General features: G+C 41.7%; 1 protein-coding gene across 1 annotated transcript; it reads left to right on the top strand.

The window, feature by feature from the left end:
- Positions 1-6,418: 6,418 nt before the first annotated feature.
- On the top strand, positions 6,419-7,141 carry LOC110697617. Its single transcript, XM_021875001.1, has one exon. The coding sequence runs from the start codon at positions 6,419-6,421 to the stop codon at positions 7,139-7,141; it is 723 nt and encodes a 240-aa protein (XP_021730693.1).
- The last annotated feature ends 14,048 nt before the right edge of the window (positions 7,142-21,189 follow it).

Consider the following 21,189-nt stretch of genomic DNA (forward strand, 5'->3'; position numbering starts at 1 on the left):
CAAGGACCTCCTACACACTACATTGACCACGAAATCGACCGCACTTTGAGACAAGTCCGAAGACTTTATCAAGAAGAGGGGCGAGGCAAGAGAATGATGTTTTGTTTCGTGAGTTTGGGAATCCCGAGGATTATGAGCTCACGGGAGGGATTTTTCTACCCGTCACGGGAACCAACTTTACCATTCATCCTCAATACACTAGAATGGTTCAAGCAGAGCAATTTTCGGGTTCTCCAACTGAAGATCCTATTGAGCATCTTGATAGATTCCTTGAGCTTTTTTCCATGATTTAAACCAACCAAGTTTCTCAAGAATACATCCGTATGTACTTATTCCGACAATCTCTTTCGGGTAGAGCAAAGAAGTGGCTCAAACAAGTCAAGCTAAACTCTCTCACGACATGGAGGGAGATAGTCAAGGTGTTCTTGAAGAGGTTCATTTCCGAAGAAAAGACCGCCAACATGAGAAGGAAGATTGCATCATTTGAACAAGAAGTGGATGAGAGTCTTGGTGAAACTTGGGAAAGATTCAAAGTGTTTGTACAAGCATTTCCTCACCATGAATACGATCAAAGCTTGCTCATGCGATTCTTCTATGATGGTTTAGAACCTATGTCTAGAGCTAACTTGGATGCGGGGGCGGGTGGCCAATTGATTAAAGTCCCTCAAAATCAAGTTGAAGCAACAATTGAAGAGGTAGTGAAGAACTACTCTTGGGTTAGTAGAAGGAGGAATGCACCAAAGAAGGGTGAAAAGTACGAATTGGAGAAGGTTGATCAATTGCAACATCAAATTGAGCTTTTGACAAAAGGGCTTGCAAAGTTGAATACGAGTGTCAATAGTGGGGCAAGCTCCACTCAAATCAATTCTTTCTCTTGTCAAAATTGTGGTGGAATGAACCATGATACATCTTATTGTGGAGGTTTGAGCCCGGAGCATGTAGCGGCATACAACACAAGGCAAGATGGATATAGGGGAAGTGGCGGTGGAGTAGCTTGGTGACAAGCGTTAAATCGGTCGCTACAATCTAAATCTTAATCAAACAATACTTATACGAACACCCTATAACCAGTATAATGGCAAATAAAGGTTCGGTTTACGAAGAACGGGAGTAACTGCTAATTAATCCTAAAACCTAAGCTAGTTCGAAATCTATGAAAGATGGTGTTCTAAAATACTACTAATAAGATGAAATAATCAATAAACTAAGACACTAGGGAGAACGGGAATCCGCCTAACCATTGGTAACTAAGCAGCAAGGGATCACAAAGACCAACGGGATATGCAAAGACTATATGTCTGATCAATATCATGTGGTAGGAAGACAACGGGCAATACTAAGCTTGGATTTCTCATGCACTTAACATTACTCGATACATAATCAAACCACATTCAACAATGAAATACTCAATTCACAATCTCTTGTTCAAATCAAGAATATCATGCAATCAAATTCAAGATTCTAGGTTAGCTACTCCTATTATAATGAATTAACATGCAATCGCATAATCAATTTAATCACAATCCGTTTATCAAAATCAACCCTCAATTACATAGATTACCTAGGCCGGGTTTCATCCCAAAACCCTAGCAAGGAGACTACTCACACATATTTATAATAAAAGCAAAAATGAATTCCAAAAGCATAATAGATCTAAACATGAATTTTGATTAAGGAATAATAAAGCTTGATTAATAAACAAGAATGAATAATACCAATTGTATTGATGCGAATCAATGACAAAGTTTGGAACTTTGATATCCGATGTAAATGAATAATACAAAGAATCCCAACGGATCTTGTTTCGAATCAATCCGGAAAACTACGATTAACTAGATCAAATCTATGGAATCTCAACTACGGAAGTGCTCTCTATCTCTCTACAAAGTCTCTCTGAAAAATATGTCTCTAATCTATCTCAAAATATGTCTCTCTTAACCCTTACAATCGGGCTATATATATGTGTTTTAAATCGGAAAGTAGATCGCAGGCTGCCCTTCGTAAATCAGCACGGCCGTGCTAGAAGTGGCACGACCGTGCAAACATGGCAGTAGCTGATCCGCAATATCTTCAATTTTGGCACGGCCGTGCTGAATTTGGCACGGCCGTGCTGAGTCTTGCACTGGCACGCGCTTGGAAATTGGATGACACGGGCACTGGCCTGACATGGCACGATCGTGCTTAATCTAGCACGGCCGTGCTACTTGTGCATCTTGTGTAAACTCTTGAAAAACCCCTTAGTTCCTCGTATACGACCAAGGTCGGCTCGATCACGTACCAATGGCTCGGGACCCGACTAGCTTGTGTCTCACGAACTTATGGGGGTAAAGAAGTTTTTGCAATAGATTAGGTTCTTTAACTTGTGTACCTTCCTTTTCTTTTGGGACCACAATAGTTTTATCATTCTCGCTGGTCCTCTCATCCTCACTTTCTACAACATTATCAGTGATAGGTGGAGTCACAGTTTCACTCTTTGGTGGTATTACATTATCGCTCCCTATCAAAGTCTTTCCACTTCTAGTGGTGATAGCATTCACAGAATTTTTAGGGTCAATACCTTTAGGCGGGAGTTTTGAAACTCCAACCCCATCTTTTATAGCACTAGCCAACTAAGAAATATGGGTTTCAAGCATCTTATTATGTGTCATCACTTCACTAAACTTTTTATAACTGGTGGCCATGAAAGTGTTGAACATTTTAGACTGTGCTTCCATTATCTCCTCCAAACTAGCCCTCTGCGGTGGTCCCTGAGCATAGTAATTGTCATTAGGAGGTCGGGAACCACACACATTAGATTGTTGGGGATTTTGATTTTGGAAGTTCTTGTTACCATTGTTATTCCAGTTTCCTCTGTTATTGGCATTCATGTTTTGATTGTATTGCCCTTGATTACCCTGATTACCTGCATTTTTTTGGTATTGATTTTGATTACCAAAGTTACCATGTTGATTATAGGATCCTTGGGGATTTTGGTCCCTTTGGTTCCTGTTTCCCCACTGGTTTTGCTGTTAGTTATCAAAATTATTACCTTGTTGATTATAATTGTTCCCACTTTGATTTGGTGGTAAATATCTGTTACTGTCATTCCTAGGTCTATTATCATAAGACAAGGCATTGACTTGTTCATTATCACAATCATTATCATCATTACAATTAGATTAAAATTGGGAATCTAAGTTACAGGCAGAGGTATCATGATCATAGGATCCACAGTTTTCAAAGAAAGTACATCCAGCAGGCATATTATAGGAGTTAGAATTCGTACCTGCTCCCTTAGAATGGGATGGAAGATTTTTATGCGGTGGGACATCGAGCTTTTCTTTGATAATAGACATCTCCTTACCTAGATTCGTACTTTGTGATGTCAAATTTCCAATTGCATTGAGGTGATCTACCGAATAAACCGCTCCTCCACTCTTGCTCGTAGCTTCCCGCTCTCCATCTTGCCAATCCATGTGGTGTCGTACCACATCTTCTATGATATCAATGACTTCTTCTTCGGTTTTGTTCATAATGGGGTCACCTGCTCCCGCATCCAAACTGGTCTTCCCTTGAGGACTCAATCCTCCATAGAATATCTGTAGTACTTGGTATGTTGGAATTCCGTGGTGCGGGCACTCTCTTTGGTACTCCTTGTACCTTTCCCATGCTACGTAGATTGACTCCCCACTCCTTTGCCGAAACCCTTGAATCAAGGCTCTAGCATCGGCCGTCTTCTTTTGAGAATAGAATCTTCCCAAAAATGGTGTCGTGACATCATCCGAAGTGTGTAGAGTATTTGGTTTTACCTCCTTCTCTAACCATTCGAGGGCTCTCCCGATGAGTGAAAATGGGAAAAGCTTTAATCTCACGAACTCTTGGTTCACCCCATTGACTTTGATAGTGTTGCAGTACTTCTCAAATTCATTCAGATGAGCCAAAGGGCTCTCAAGCTTGGCACCACTAAACTACCTTCGCTCGATGAGGGTGATCATGGCCGGCCGGATCTCGAAGTCATTGGCCTCAGTAGTGGGTGGAACAATCCCACTTAAAGCTCTATACGCCCCAAGAGTTCCTAACTCCTTAAGGGGTCGTGGTGCTGGCCGATTTTCTATCATTGGAACTGGTTGTGTGCTTGGGCCGGTTTCCTTTCCTTGAGAGTAGGATGATTTCGATCGGGATTTTTGATTGCTTTTCAAAGTCCTTTCAATTTTAGGATCGAAGGGTATTAACTCTCCCTGTTTAGACCTGCGCATACACACTAACCAAACAAATCAAATAGCAGGGCTACAAGTGTAGCCAAAAAGAAAAATCTTTTTGTATTTTTGTTTTAAGAACTAGACTCAAGAAATCAAAAGGCAATTAACAAACACCGTTCCCCGGCAACGACGTCATTTTGACAAGCGTTAAATCGGTTGCTAGAATCTAACTCTTAATCAAACAATACTTATACGAACACCCTATAACCAGTATAATGGCAAATAAAGGTTCATTCCACGAAGAACGAGAGTAACTGCTAATCAATCCTAAAACCTAAGCTAGTTCGAAATCAATGGAAGATGGTGTTCTAAAATACTACTAATTAGATGAAATAATCAATAAACTAAGACACTAGGGAGAACGGGAATCCGCCTAACCATTGGTAACTAAGCAGCAAGGCATCACAGAGATTAACGGGATATGCAAAGACTATATGTCTGATCAATATCATGTGGTAGGAAGACAACGGGCAATACTAAGCTTGGATTTCTCATGCACTTAACATTACTCGATACATAACCAAACCACATTCAACAATGAAATACTCAATTCACAATCTCTTGTTCAAATCAAGAATATCATGCAATCAAATTCAAGATTCTAGGTTAGCTACTCCTATTATAATGAATTAAAATGCAATCGCATGTAATCAATTTAATCACAATCCGTTTATCAAAATCAACCCTCAATTACATAGATTACTTAGGCCGGGTTTCATCCCGAAACCCTAGCTAGGAGACTACTCACACATATTTATAATAAAAGCAACAATGAATTCCAAAAGCATAATAGATCTAAACATGAATTTTGATTAAGGAATAATAAAGCTTGATTAATAAACAAGAATGAATAATACCAATTGTATTGATGCGAATCAATGACAAAGTTTGGAACTTTGATATCCGATGTCAATGAATAATACAAAGAATCCCAATGAATCTTGCTTCGAATCAATCCGGAAAACTACGATTAACTAGATCAAATCTATGGAATCTCAACTACGAAAGTGCTCTCTATCTCTCTACAAAGTCCCTCTGAAAAATATGTCTCTAATCTATCTCAAAATCTTTCTCTCTTAACCCTTGCAATCGGGCTATATATATGTGTTTTAAATCGGAAAGTAGATCGCAGGCTGCCCTTCGTAAATCAGCACGGCCGTGCCAGAAGTGGCACAGCCGTGCAAACATGGCAGTAGTTGATCCGCAATATCTTCAATTTTGGCACGACCGAGCTGAATTTGGCACGGCCGTGCTAATGCCTGGCACGGCTGTGCTGAATCTTGCACTGGCACAGGCATGGAAATTGGCTGACACGGGCACTGGCCTGACATGGCACGGCCGTGCTTAATCTGGCACGGTCGTGCTACTTGTGCATCTTGTGTAAACTCTTGAAAAACCCCTTAATTCCTCGTATACGACCAAGGTTGGCTCGATCACGTACCAATGGCTTGGGACCGACTAAACTCGGTTAATTATACCTGAAAACACATCAAAAACAACTCGAAACCCGTGAAGCACGAAATACAAGGGATATAAGCATAACAAGGCAATAAACGACCAAAACGGTCCTAAATACGTACAAAATCATTCTATTATATGCTCTAAAGCGCGCCTTAAAGTCCGCTTATCACTTGGAGGCAACCACCACCTTGATTTGCTAACCAACCTCAACAATGGAATCAACAAACTCAACAATCATACAACTCCAAACCCCAATACCAAAACCCACCTCCATTCCAAACCCAAAACCCAAGAGGAAACTACCCAAGAAACAACCAACACAATAATCAAAACCAATACCACAATCAAAATCAAGCGGCTCAAAGGAGTCAAGAGCAAGCATCTCAACTCGATTCTACTCAAACCCAAATTCTTCAACAACTTCAAGCCATGAATCAACAAATACAAGAGGTCAAGGCTCATAACAAGATGGTTGATTCACAACTAGCTCAATTGGCCGAGAGAGTCCCTTTCAACTCACCTTCTACTCTACTCAGACAATCACAAACTAACCCTTCCAACATTGTGAAACCAAACTCTTGCAAGGAAATCACATTGAGATCGGGTACATCCTATGAGGGTCCTAAGGAGGGGAATAGTGAGGAAAAGAAGGAAGGAGAAGAGAGTGTGAGTGAAGACAAGGAAGTTGAAGAAGAGAAGGTTGTTGAGAAAAGAGAAGTATGGAGAAAAAGAAGTCTAAAGATGTGGTGACATCTTCAACTCCTAGTGAGGCTAGGAACCTTGATGGACCGGTTCCCTTTCCCGGTCGACTTGCGGAGAGGAAGTTGAATGACAAGTTTCCGAAGTTCCTTAGTGTGATGAAGAACTTGCACATAAACCTCCCTTTCATTGAAGTTGTCACGCAAATGCCTTCATACTCCAAGTTCCTCAAGGATATTCTCACCAATAAGAGGAAGCTCAATGATGAGCTCATCACTCTTCCCCATCAAGTGAGTGCACTTGTTCAACATAAGATGCCCAAGGAGCAAAAGCATCCGGGAAGTTTCACTTTGCCGGTAAAGATTGGGAATATGGAAGCTAGGGGTACCTTAGCCGATCTTGGAGAAAGTGTTAGTTTGATCCCTCTATCCATTGCTCAAAATCTAAATATTGAAATGATCCCCACAAGAAAAACTATCCAATTGGCTGACCGTTCGGTGAAGTTGCCTTGTGGTGAACTTGAAGATGTTCCTATTCAAGTTGGGCATATTTATGTGCCTTGTGACTTTGTAGTGATGGATATGGAGGAAGATGTTGATACTCCTTTGATTTTGGGTCTTGAAGCTCTTAAGACCTTGGGGGCGGTGATCAATTGCAAGAACAACACCATTACATGTGAGGTACCCGATGAAAAGATTGTTTTTGATTTCTCTAAGCTAATCAAGACCCCGATTTTTGGATGAAATCGACATTCTGGAACAGATTCAACCCTTTTAGGGCTTTCCAGAAGCCAAATTCGAACCACAAACCCAATATTTCTGTGGTTTTTCGTTTTTCAACGAAAATTTTTATTCTTTTTAAGCCTTGATTAATGCAAGCATTACAAGGTTAGATTAAATGCACATTTGCATCACTAATCTACTGGTTATAAAATATCCATAAGAATAATAATGGAGTTTTTATTAGTGTTTAAGTTGATATACCAATTTTTCACATAAACTTGTTTTTCACAAATTTTGCAAATAAATTGCAATAATGTGTGAAAACTTGTTGTGATCTTGTAATTTTAAGTTCCCAAATAATGTTAAAGTTCTAATCTTTAAAGGTTTAAATGATTGGAACCCTAAAACTAAATTCCATGTTGAACAAAATTTGGATTTTTTCATGTTTGGTTGATTAAAATCCATCAAGTTCAATTACTTGTGAGTAAAATTTGATTAATCTTCATATTGGAAGTTGTAATCTTGGTATTTTACACAAGTATGCAAGTTGGAAAATTTTATCATTGGATGGTTAATTTATTTTTCCAACTCCCATTTGTCAAATCCATTATTAATTTGCATATTGGCAAGTAATTTTGGACATAGCTCATTTTATTTTAAGCATAAAATTAGACCTAATTTTGTTCAAAATTGAAATTTTGGATAATTTAGGCTTGTGCACCAATAAAATAAATTTTATTTAAGTAGGACTTAGTTTTATTTTATTTTATTTTCCCTCAAATTAATTCTAAAATGTAATTTGGAATTGATTATTGTCACACACATATCGGAATTAAATTCCGAGAATTGGCACGCAAATCAAGGCAAAAACGCCCAAGCGTCACCAAGGCTAGCCGGGCTGCCTATGGTGCGCACAAGGGTGTGCCATGATAATGCGTTGGAGTGTGTGGTAGGGGGCTTGCTGGGCGCAGCAATGCGTGGGGCACTGGCTGGGTAGGGGCTGCCTATGCATGCTGCCTCGCAGCAGTAGGCACCAGCCCAGCACGCAAGCAGCTTGCAAGCATGCGGAGCATGCTAGCAGGCAGTTGGGCCAACATCGATGCTTGTTGGGCATTGAAGGCCTCGCCCACGCACCATGGCGCCAAGCCATGGGCTGCCTAGCAGCCATGGTGCGCACCCTCAAAGGGCTTTGTGGGACGTTTTACTTAGTACTTGAGCTATGATTTTGCGAATTTTTGCCATTTTAATAATTTTATATAATTATTTTAACGAGGCTAAAAACCTCGATTTTCGATTTTGCAAAATTTTGACAAATTATGGGTTATGCCAACTTAATTAATCGGATTAATTGAGTACGGAAGCAGAATTTAGTGGGAACTTAATTAAGTGCGTAAGCATTTTATGTTTAGAAATAATGGATTAAACAACCTTGACTAGTTTTAATTAGGCGCGTTAATTGGATTAACCACCTAAGTTAGTTACTAGTTTTGCGTGTTTAATTATGTATTTCGTAAAATTGCATGGGTCATTCACAAATAGTGAATGGGTGAATGGAAGATTGTTTTCAAAACAGGTCTTTGGAAATGGCAACTAGTGGGGCCCGACTAGGATAGAAAATACGGACTGCGTTCCGTTATGTATTTTTGTAAATCTAAATACGGTCTGCGAACCGTTAAGTATTTTTGTACTATTAGATTAATCTTAGTCGTTCTAGCTAGCTTCTTTTATTTCATTTTGGCAAAGATGTCTCAAGGTGGCGTTTCGACGAAGACGAGCCAAGATGAAGACCCATGGAAATTGAAGATTTCAAGGGGTCATGCTAGTTGCCAAATGCATCTATTTTGAGATGATTGTTTTTTGGTGTTTTTATATCCAAAAACAGCCAACAATTTTTGGGTACGGGAGGATAGACTTTTAAAAAAAGATAAGAATTCATCACTTACTTCAATTTGGGATGTGTTGAAGAAGGATTATAAGCTTGATGAAGATAAACATGGAGTTGAGATATGTTGCTGCTACTTCGGTTTTAACGAAATTGGTTGTTGCTGTAGCTTGCTACTTTCTTCAATAAGTCACGTGTCCTTTTTGTTACTTTTTCTTTTCTCTTCTGCTTTGTTGATGGGCTTGTTGTTCTCCACGTGGTGCTCGCAGTATTTTGCTTCCTTCTTCATATACTTTGATGATAGCAGATGATTCTTTGAATAGCAACATAAATAGGCTTTTATTTTCCTCTTGCTTTCCTACCAAAAACAGACAACATAAAATTAAGTATCAATTATTATAAAAATAACTACAACATAAAATATTGAATAAAATAAAATCTAAAATAATAAAAGTAAATAATATTGTAAAATAACCAATATAAAGCGGCCATTAGACTAATATTAGGGACTAAAAATATAGTATATTATGCACTTATCAGTACAGTTCCAAACTAGTACCTGTGAAAATGATTTATGACTATCATGTCCTTGTAGCATAAGAAACGGTGCTATAAATTATTCTACACACTAATCTCATGTGGTAATTAATCGTCCATCGTTTAAATGACCTCGATTAGGGATAATTTTCGATTAAAATATTTAATTTTCAATGAATAGGTGTTTCTTTATCCAAGACATGGTCTTGATACCCTGTTTTGAATATTCTCAGAAATCGATTGGAATCAATATTTAATTCTAAACCACAATTAAATAGATATGGAGTAATCATAAATTTACAGAAAATTTAATTGCTCCAAAATTAAATGGTTCAACATAGTGTTTTACATTAAGACATCGAGTTTAATTAAAACACCTATACAGGGAAATCAAAGCTAATCTTCAATATGCTTGATTCCTATTGCCTTAACGTGCTTGTTGTGCTTCACTTGAGACAAAGGTTTAGTCAGAGGATCGGCTACATTGTCGTCCGTTCCAATCTTACAAATTTTGATTTCACCCTCGGATTTCCATTCCCTTATCATGTGAAATCGCCGCTTGACATGTTTGACCTTCTGATGTTCCCTTGGCTCCTTGGCCTGAGAAATACCTCAATTGTTATCACAATAGAGGTCTACTGGACCCTTAATTAAGGGTACAACATCAAGTTCACCAATGAACTTACGAATCCAAACTGCCTCCTTAGCTGCATCCAAAGTTATCAAGTATTCGGTTTCAGTTGCAGAATCTGCAGTGGTGCTTTGCTTAGCACTCTTCCAACTAAATGCTCCTCCATTTAGGCAAAATATGTACCCTGACTGCGACTTGGAGTCGTCTCTGTCAGTCTGGAAGCTCACGTCAGTATAACCTTCAACAACCAAATTACTACAGCCACCATAAACCAGGAATTTGAAAGGAATGGTGTCCTTCCAACAACTGTATTATTCTAATGGAGGGTTCAAAATTATTACAGAGCTAATTCTTCATTAAGGTCAAGTGATCGGAATGCCTAGGTGGAGGCTGCTTCCGATCAGTAATATTATGGTATAATTAATATTACAACTTAATCTTAACTGAACCCTTCGGGTCGAACCCAATCGAACAACCGATCCAAGACGACAAATTAAACCGAAGGATTTAACAAGTCGACGGAGATTTACGAATACAAACGTCGGATATCGAGCCTAGGGCGTCGAGACCGAGCGTCGCAAAATCACAAGCAACAAGTATGAGCGTAGCCGTAGCATTGCACTGGCCTAGCCATATGGACTGCTAGGCTAGGCTAGGCTAGCTCATCGCAAACCTAGGTGCACCATGTATGTTCTAGGCGCACCATGGTGTGCTAGGCGAGGCATGAGTGCTAGGCGCACAAGGCAGCCCATCGCAGGCCACACACACCATGCACAGCACTATCGCATGGCTAGGCCTATGCGTGTGTGCGTGTGCATGTGCCTAGGGCCATCGCAAACCATCGCAGGCGACACGCACCAAGCACAGCCATCGCAGTGCTGGGCACTTGCGTATGTGCGTGTGCGTGTGTGCCTCGCACCATCGCAGCAGCACCCTCGCATAGCAACACCATGCCAGGCATCGCCCTATGCGTGTGCGTGTGCGAGTGCTAGTGGAAGCTGGCCTGGCAGTGCGTAGCTATGCGAGAGGCGATGCTAGGCACCAAGGCTACGGCTGGGGATGCTTAGGCACTGGCAGCAAGCCTAGCAAGGTACTGCTGCGCTTGTCAGCACAAGCACGCATCGCAGCATGCTGCGCATGCTAGCATGTGTGCAGGTTGGTGTGGCTGGGCTCCCTTGCTTGCTGCCTAGCAGCGATGCGAGCATTGAAAGGAATGGTGTCCTTCCAATAAGTGTATTCTTCCGATATAGGGTTCATAATTATTACAGAGTTAATTCTTCAGTAAGATCAAGTGATCGGAATTCCTAGGTGGAGGCAGCTTCCGATCAGTAATATCGAGTTACAATTGATATTACAGTTTAATCTTAACTGAACCCTTCGGGTCGAACCCAACCGAATCACCGATCAGAGACGACAAATTAATCCGAAAGGACTTAATGAGTCGACAAAGTTTTACGAATGCAGACGTCGGATATCGAGCCTAGGGCGTCGAGGCCGAGCGTCGCAAAATCACAACCGACAAATACGAGCGTAGACGTAGCACCACAATGGTCTAACCATGTGGATGCTAGGCTAGTTTGAGCTATCATGCACCTAGCATGGATAGGCGCAAGCCTAAGCACACTAGGTGTGCTAGGCGTACCATCGCAGCCCATCACAACCCATCGCTTCCCAATCATTACCCCTAGGCGCACCATGCGTGGCCTAGGGTAACTGGGCATCATCCCAACCCAGGCAGCATCTCTAGGCGCACCATGCGTGCCCTAGGATGGCTTGGTGCCATCGCAGCCCTAGCACAATGCTGGGCGCGCATTGCAGGACCACACGCACCAAGCACAGCTAGTGCTAGGCACTGGCGCATGCGTGGTGCGTGGTGCATGGTCGAGGCTGATGCATGCATAGTGCATGGTGCATGGCCGAGGCTAGTGTGTGTGGCTGTGTGAGTGTATGCGAGGAAGAGCTCGCAAGCAAGCAGAATCAAGCCAAGCATGCGTGGCTCGCTAGCAGCACGCATGCTAGACATTGTGTACATGGGGCTAGATGCGTGGGTGCGCGTAGTGTGGGAGTGTGTGTGTGTGTGCGAGACAGTGCCTGTGAGTACTAGGGCCAGCACCAGCACGCACCAGCGCATAGCACCAACACGCACCAGGGCATAGCAGCAGCACGCACCAGCGCATGGTACTAGCACGCACCAGCACAACCCAACACCAGCACGCACTAGCTAGCTTGGGTGCTGGGCAGCAAGGTAGTGCTAGCTGGAAGCTAGCTAGCCCTCCTTGACCCAGTTTTGTGCATGCATGTGGGGACCAAATCAAGGCCTTGGGGAGCAAGGCAAATGGTCCCCCCAGGCTTGGCCATCACTCAAGCATGTGATCTTGCCACTTGTCGCAATGTGATTAAGTTAATTATTTATTTAATTTGGAATTAAATAAATTGTTGATTTTTACCAACTCTCCCACATTGATGGTAGATTGGAAATCAAGGGTGCATTTCCCTATAAATACCAAAGGCATGATATTGGGAAATGTACAACCTTGAGTGGAATTAAAAAGGCAACTCTTGTAATTAGAGTAAACCTTTGATTCGTAAAACTCATAGTTTTTTTTGTCTGGGTTTGACTAACCTTTAAGACTTGGGACTTTCGGGTCAGGTCGAGGGTACGATCCGTCGGAGATCTCGTAGTTTCGGGATTTTGAAGTAAGATCTCTTCGGGAGCGAAGCACGCGATAAAGGTATAATTCTTGTTCTTAATCTTGTTTGCTTAAGTTTATTATTCTTGTTAATTGATTTAATTAAGGGGCAGGTCTTGGGGGGTTTCCTTCTGCGTAGTGTCGGGACACTACGAAACCCTACAGCAGTATCGGAGCCACGCTCCTTTTAATTTTTGCAATTAATTTTTTTAATTAAGGTGTTTTAAAAGAATTTATTTTTCTGGTTCATGTTCTTCTAATTAGATTAGATGCTCGTTTTAATTAATTTTAAAACTCGGTTTTATTCTCGATTTGGATGTTGAACCCAGAATTTGGCTAAAAATAGTGATTTTTGGGTAGAATCGACATTTTAGAACAGATTACGAGCGTTGTCCAGAAGCCAAATTCGAACCAGAAATCCATTTATTCTGGGATTTTTCGTTTTTCAACAAAAATTTTAATTCTTTTAAGCCTTGATTAATGCATGCATTACAAGGTTAGATTAAATGCACATTTGCATCACTAATCTACTAGTTTTAGAATATCCTTAAGCATAATAATGGAGTTCTTTTATTAGTGCTTAAGTTGATATACCATTTTTCACATAAACTTGTTTTTTCACAAATTTTGCAAATAAATTGCAATAAAATGTGAAAGCTTGTTGTGATCTTGTAATTTTAAGTTCCTATAATGTTTAAGTTCTAATTTTTAAAGGTTTAAATGATTGGAATCCTAACCCTAAATTCCATATTGAACATAGTTTGGATTTTTCATGTTTGGTTGATTAAAATCCATCAGGTTCAAATACTTGTGAGTAAAATTAGATTAATCTTCATATTAGAAGATGTAATCTTGGTATTTTACACAAGTATGAAAGTTTGAAAATTTTATCATTGGATGGTTAATTTATTTTTCCAACTCCCTTTTGTCAAATCCATTATTTATTTGCATATTGGAAAGATTAATTATGGACATAGCTAATTTTATTTCAAGCATAAAGTAAGACCTAATTTTGTTCAAAATAAATTTTTTTGGATAATTTAGGCTTGTGCACCAATGAAAATAAGTTTATTTAAGTCTTATTTCATTTTATTTTTCCTCAAATTAATTATAAAATGTAATTTAGAATTAAGTTTTGTCACACACAAATCGGAATTAAATTCCGAGAAATGGCACGCAAATCAAGGCAAAAACACCCAAGCGCCACCAAGGCTAGCCGGGCCGCCTAGCAGCCCACATGTGGCTGCCTATGGTGCGCACAGGGGTGTGCCATGATGTTGATGTGCGCTGGTGTGTGGCGAGGAGGCAGTTGCGTAGTGCGTGTGCTGGTGCATGGGCCTTAGGCTGCTGGTGCGCTTGTGTTGCTGCTGGGCGTCGAGGCAGCAAGCCCCAGCCAGCAAGCCCACTGCTGCCTGCGCCAGCAAGCAGCTAGCATGCGTAGCATGCTGCTGGTGCTAGCTAGCAAGGCAGGCTGTGCTAGGCATGCTTGCTAGCTGCCAGCACCACGCACCATGGCGCAGGGCCATGGGCTGCCTAGCAGCCATGGTGCGCACCCACTAGGGGTTTTGTAGGAAGTTATTGCTTAATGTTTGAGCTATGATTTTGCAATTTTTTTTCTTATTTTAATAATTTTAAATAATTATTTTAACGAGGTTAAAAACCGCGATTTTCGGTTTTGCAAAATTTTGACAAATTTTGGGTTATGCCAACTTAATTAATGCGCGTATGTGATGGTCTACGCCAAAGCGAGGCATCACTACTTCCCTAGGAACGTAAGGTATACTAGGTATACAAGTTGTCTTGGTTAAGCTCAACGATATCAGTAAGGAGTCCTTAGATGTCGTGGCAAAAGAGATAAAATGTCAAGGATGCATTAGATGAGACATTTTATCAAACCGAGAGTAGCTTGGAGCTATTAGCAATTGGATTGCTTACCTTAAGATATTTAATGATTAAGACAAGCCAAAGAATGCTTAACCATTTCTTGATCTCTGGGATCTTGGAATCATTTTATTCTCGCCGAAAAGGGACAATTCTGTAAATGTGTGGATAAAATGCTCAATAAGATTGAAAATATGCATGAACGTTTTAAATTTCAACTTATTGATATATGAATGGTTTTTCACTTCAAATTCTTTCAATTGTAGAACAATGTCTGCAAGTAACTCAAACAACAACCAATTCTCTTTACGCTCAATTCTCGACAAGGAGAAGTTGAGCAGGCCAAACTTTCTTGATTGGCAAAGAAATCTACACATTGTACTAATGAAATAGCAAAGGGAATACGTCCTTGATGAGGAAATGCCCGACGCTCCCAATGAGGCGGTCACTTAGGCTGCCCTTAACCGATGGCAAACTACCAATCGGGATGTCAAATGCATCATGTTGGCCACTATGTCTCTGGACCTTCAAAAGACTTTCTTTGAAAAGGAGACGGCTTTTGAGATCATTTATGAGCTTCAGAATATGTTTCAAGAGCAGGCCCGAACTGAAAGGTTCGAAACCCACAGGCAGATCCTTGAGAGCAAGCTCAAGAAAGGAGAGTCAGTCAGCCCGCATGTCCTCAAAATGATTAGATTATTTGAGAACATGGAAAGGCTTGATGCTGGGTATTCAACCGAGATGGTAATTGAGATCATTCTCCACTCACTTCACAAAGGCTATGATCAGTTCAAAATGAGCTATAATATGCATAGTATGGAGAAAACCCTCACCGAGCTTCATGGTATGTTGAAGCAAGCCGAGCAAACCCTCAAGGATGAGGGCAAGCATGACATGCTCATGGTGAGGAAGGGCAAGCCGTTCAAACGTCCGGGCAAAATGAAGAGCTTTAAAGGGAAAAAGAAGAAGTTCCCGCCTAAGTCAAACTCTGCCAAGGGCAGCAAGGACAAACAGGGAGCCTCTTCTAAATCTAATTCCGAATGTTTCTACTGCAAGAAGAAGGGACATTGGAAACGGGACTGCCTCAAATTCAAGGAAGATAAGAAGAACGACAACGTTGCTTCTTCATCAGGTATTTTCGTTATAGACTTAAACTTCTTCTTGGCCATATTAACATCAAACGCATTAAGAAACTTCTTCAAGAAGGTGTTCTTGACTCATTCGACTTAGAGTCGTTTGAAAATTGCGAAGGATGTCTATTAGGCAAGATGATAAAACAGCCATTCTCCAAGTTGGGAGAAAGGGCAAGTGACTTATTAGGTCCAATACACACGGATGTATGTGGACCAATGAGTACACCCGCAAGACAAGGTTACCGATATTTCATCACCTTCACCGACGATTTTAGTAGATATGGCTATATCTACTTAATGTCGAATAAATCTGAATCCTTCGAGAAATTCAAAGAATTTCATAATGAAGTTGAAAATCAACTTGGCAAGAAAATTAAAGAACTTCGATCGGATCGAGGTGGCGAATATTTGAGCCATGAATTCGACGATCACTTGAAAGACAATGGTATTCTTTCAGAGTTGACACCTCTCGGAACTCCTCAATGGAACGGAGTGTCCGAACGGAGGAATCGAACCTTGTTATGGTTCGATCAATGATGGGTCTTAGTGAACTCCCTATCTCTTTCTGGGGACATGCGCTACAAACTGCAACACTAACACTAAACAGAGCTGCGTCAAAACCTGTTGAAAAGACTCCATATGAATTATGGACTAAGAAACCTCCTAGGTTGTCTTTTCTCAAGATTTGGGGATGCCAAGCATATGTCAAGCGATTAATTTCGAACAAACTTCACCCCAAATCGGATAAGTGTTTCTTTGTGGGATATCCGAAAGAAACCAAAGGGTATTACTTCTATAGTAAATCCGAGAACAAAGTTTTTGTTGCTCGTGATGGTGTCTTTTTGGAGAAGGATCACCTTTCCAAAATGACAAGTGGGAGGAAAATCGAACTCGACGAAGTTCGAGAAGACGAGCAACAATGTCAACCTGACAAAACTGACAATCTAGATGTTTTGGAAGCATCTAAGAAGATTGGTCAGAATCAAACTGACAATGAAAATGCTCAACAGATTACCCTTCACAGGTCGCAACAGCAAAGATCTCGACCAGACAGATACCTCGGTATCGTCTTAACCGATGATCAGGACATCCTAGTCATGGATGGTGATGAGTCGGCAACATACAAGCAAGCTATGACGAGCCCTAACTCTGCAAAATGGCAAGAGGCCATGAAATCCGAGATGGACTCCATGTTTGAAAATCAAGTCTGGGACTTGGTGAATTTGTCCGAGGGTTATACACCCATTGGTTACAAATAGATCTTCAAAGTGAAGACAGACAGGGATGGAAATGTATCGATATACAATGCTAGATTGGTGGCAAAAAGTTATAGACAAATCCATGGGATTGACTATGATGAAACCTTTTCACCAGTTGCAATGCTAAAATCCGTCCGGATCATCCGAGCGATTGCTGCATATTACAATTATGAAATATGGAAAATGGATGTCAAAACCACCTTCCTAAATGGAATTTTGGAAGAAACCTTGTATATGACATAGCCAGAAGGTTTTGTCAATCCAGGCAACGCTGGAAAGGTTTGCAAGCTGAAGAAGTCCATTTATGGTTTGAAGCAAGTCAACAAAAGTTGGAATCTGCGATTTGATCAAGCCATCAGCAAGTTGGGAGTGATGTTGCATTCCTAGTCCTATATGTTGATGACATACTTCTCATTGGAAATAACACAAAATTACTGGAGTCCGTAAAGGGTTGGTTGGGAAAGTGTTTTTCAATGAAGGACTTAGGTGAAGCACAATACATATTAGGTATCAAGATCTACAGAGATAGATCTAAAAGGATAATTGGATTAAGCCAGACTACTTACATTGATAAGGTACTGGCTCGATTCAACATGGAGAATGCCAAGAGAGGGCATTTACCCATGTCCCATGGCATAACTCTCAGCAAGAAACAGTGTCCATAGACAATTGTTGAGCGAGAAAGAATGAATCAGATCCCATATGCTTCGCTAATCGAATCGATCATGTATGCCATGATATGTACAAGGCCAAATGTATCGTATGCCTTGAGTGCAACGAGCTGATATCAATCGAACCTAGGAGAGGCGCATTGGACTGCGGCCAAGAATATCCTAAAGTACCTGAAAAGGAACAAAGATAAATTCCTGGTGTATGGAGGCCACAAAGAACTAGTTGTTAAAGGTTACACCGACGCTAGCTTCCAGACTGATAGAGACAACTTCAAGTCATAGTCGGGGTACATATTCTGTCTGAATGGAGGAGCGTTTAGCTGGAAGAGTGCCAAGTAGAACACCACTGCAGACTCTACAACTGAAGCCGAGTACTTGGCCGCTTCAGAAGTTGCCAAGGAAGCTGTTTGGATTCGCAAGTTCATTAGCGAACTTGGTGTTGTACCCTCAATCAAGGGGCCGATAGACCTCTATTGTGATAACAATGGAGCTATCGCTCAGGCCAGGGAGCCGAGAGAACACCAGAAGGTCAAACACGTGCAAAGGCGATTTCACATGATAAGGGAATGGAAATCCGAAGGTGGAATCAGAATTTGTAAGATTGGCACAGATGATAATGTAGCAGATCCTTTGACTAAACCGCTGCCTCAAGTGAAACACAACAAGCACATTGAGGCAATGGGAATCAAGTATGTTGGAGACTGGCTTTGAAAATTCCCTGTACATGTGTTTTAATTAAACTGGTTGATTTAATGTAAGACACTTGATTGAAAACATTCATTAATGGAGTAACTAGGGATCATAACTAGAACACTCGGGAGACTAAGTCCTCTTAGTAAGAGGAACTTACAATGCAAGACTGGGATTGTCCCCCTATTAACAATAGGGAAAATGTTTTGTTGTTTACAAGGCCGCTCGAAGAGCGAGACTGAAAATGCATGGCCGTGCTCAAATGGATTTTAGAAATCATCTGCTTATTGACAGTTGAACTCGGATATCGAGAAATACTTCTGAACGTAATAAGGAAGACAATAAATCTTACCTTATAGTTCACGAAGAAACATTAAGACACATAGAAAGTGGGAGGTTGAAAGGAATGGTGTCCTTCCAACAAGTGTATTCTTCCGATACAGGGTTCAGAATTATTGCAGAGTTAATTCTTCAGTAAGATCAAGTGATCGGAATGCCTAGGTGGAGGCCGCTTCCGATCAGTAATATCGAGTTACAATTGATATTACAGCTTAATCTTAACTGAACCCTTCGGGTCGAACCCAATCGAATCACTGATCCGAGACGACGAATTAATCCGAAAGGATTTAATGAGTCAACAGAGTTTTACGAATGCAGACGTCGGATATCGAGCCTAGGGCGTCGATGCCGAGCGTCGCAAAATCACAAGCGACAAGTACGAGCGTAGCCGTAGCACCACAATGATCTAACCATGTGGATAGGCGCAAGCCTAAGCACACTAGGTGTGCTAGGCGCACCATCATAGCCCATCACAGCCCATCGCAGCCCAATCAGCAGGCGCACCATGCGTGCCCTAGGGTGGCTTGGCACCATCGCAACCCATGCAGCATCTCTAGGCGCACCATGCGTGCCCTAGGATGGCTGGGTGACGTCGCACCCCTAGTACAATGCTGGGCGCGCATGGCAAGACCACACGCACCAAGCACAGCTAGTGCTAGGCATTGGCGCATGCGTGGTGCGTGGTGCATGGCCGAGGCTGATGCCGTCAAGCCCTAGCACAATGCTGGGCGCGCATGGCAGGACCACACGCACCGCCCTAGGATGGCTGGGTGACGTCGCACCCCTAGTACAATGCTGGGCGCGCATGGCAGGACCACACGCACCAAGCACAGCTAGTGCTAGGCATTGGCGCATGCGTGGTGCGTGGTGCATGGTCGAGGCTGATGCCGTCACAGCCCTAGCACAATGCTGGGCGCGCATGGCAGGACCACACGCACCAAGCACAGCTAGTGCTAGGCACTAGCGCATGCGTGGTGCGTGGTGCGTGGTCGAGGCTGATGCATGCATAGTGCGTGGTGCATGGTCGAGGCTGGTAAGCGTGGCTGTGCGAGTGTATGCAAGGGAGTTCTAGCAGCATCAAGTCAAGCATGCGTGGCTCGCTAGTAGAACGCATGCTAGCCATTGCGTACATGGAGCTGGATGCGTGGGTGCGCGTAGTGTAGGAGTGTGTGTGTGTGTGCGAGGTAGTGCGTGTGAGTGCTAGGGCCAGCACCAGCACGCACCAGCGCCTAGCACCAGCACGCACCAGCCCAGCCCAGCCCTCCTTGACCCAGTTTTTTGCATGCATGTGGGGACCAAATCAAGGCCTTGGGGAGCAAGGCAAATGGTCCCCCCCTACTAAGCTTGGCCATCACTCAAGCATGTGATTGTGCCACTTGTCGCAATGTGATTAAGTTGATTATTTATTTAATTTGGAATTAAATAAATTGTTGATTTTTACAAACTCTCCCACGTTAATGGGGGATCGGAAATCAAGGGTCCATTTCCCTATAAATACCAAAGGCATGGTATTAGGAAATACACAACCTTGAGTGGAATTAAAAAGGCAACTCTTGTAATTAGAATAAACCTTTGATTCGTAAAACTCATAGTTTTATTTGTCCGGGTCTTGACTAACCTTCAAGACTTGAGACGCTCGATTCGGGTCGAGGGTACGATCCGTCGGAGATCTCGTAGTTTCGGGATTTTGAAGTAAGAGCTCTTCGGGAGCGAAGCACGCGACAAAGGTATAAATCTTGTTCTTAATCTTGTTTGATTAAGTTTATTATGCTTCTTAATTGCTTTAATTAAGGGGAGGGTCTTGGGGGGTTTCCTTCCGCGTAGTGTCGGGACACTACGAAACCCTACAACCATCCCAGCAGCCACGCACCACCTGCCACAAGCATAGCCCTTGCGCACCCTTATCCTTACCACATAGCCACAACGCTTCAAGGTGGGAGCCCCACCATGCGCGCCAAGGCAGCCACATGTGGGTTGCGTGAGCATCCCGGCTAGCCTTGGTGGCGTTTAGGTGATTATACCTCGGTTTGCGTGCTATTATTTCGGGATTTTAATCCCGATATTCGTGTGACATAAAATTAATTCTAAATTAATTTTAGAATCAATTTAGGGAAATGAAATTAAAACAAGTCCAACTTAATTAAATTCAATTTAAATAGTGCACTAGCCTAAATTATATAAGAACCATTCTTTAAATTAATTTAGGTCTATCTTGATGCTTCAAAATTGAAGGGATACACTCATATTAAATTTAATCAAATGTAAATTAATAATGAGATTTGACAAAATTAAGGGGTTTGGAAAATTAAACCGCTTCATCCAATGAAATTTTTTCCAACAATAACTTTTGTAAAAT

Source organism: Chenopodium quinoa, unplaced genomic scaffold, assembly GCF_001683475.1.
Source record: "Chenopodium quinoa cultivar QQ74 unplaced genomic scaffold, ASM168347v1, whole genome shotgun sequence".
NCBI classification, from domain to species: Eukaryota; Viridiplantae; Streptophyta; class Magnoliopsida; order Caryophyllales; family Amaranthaceae; genus Chenopodium; species Chenopodium quinoa.

Coding starts and splice junctions, on each gene's coding strand:
- LOC110697617 (XM_021875001.1), top strand. CDS start 6,419: ATGGAGAAAAAGAAGTCTAAAGATGTGGTGACATCTTCAACTCCTAGT.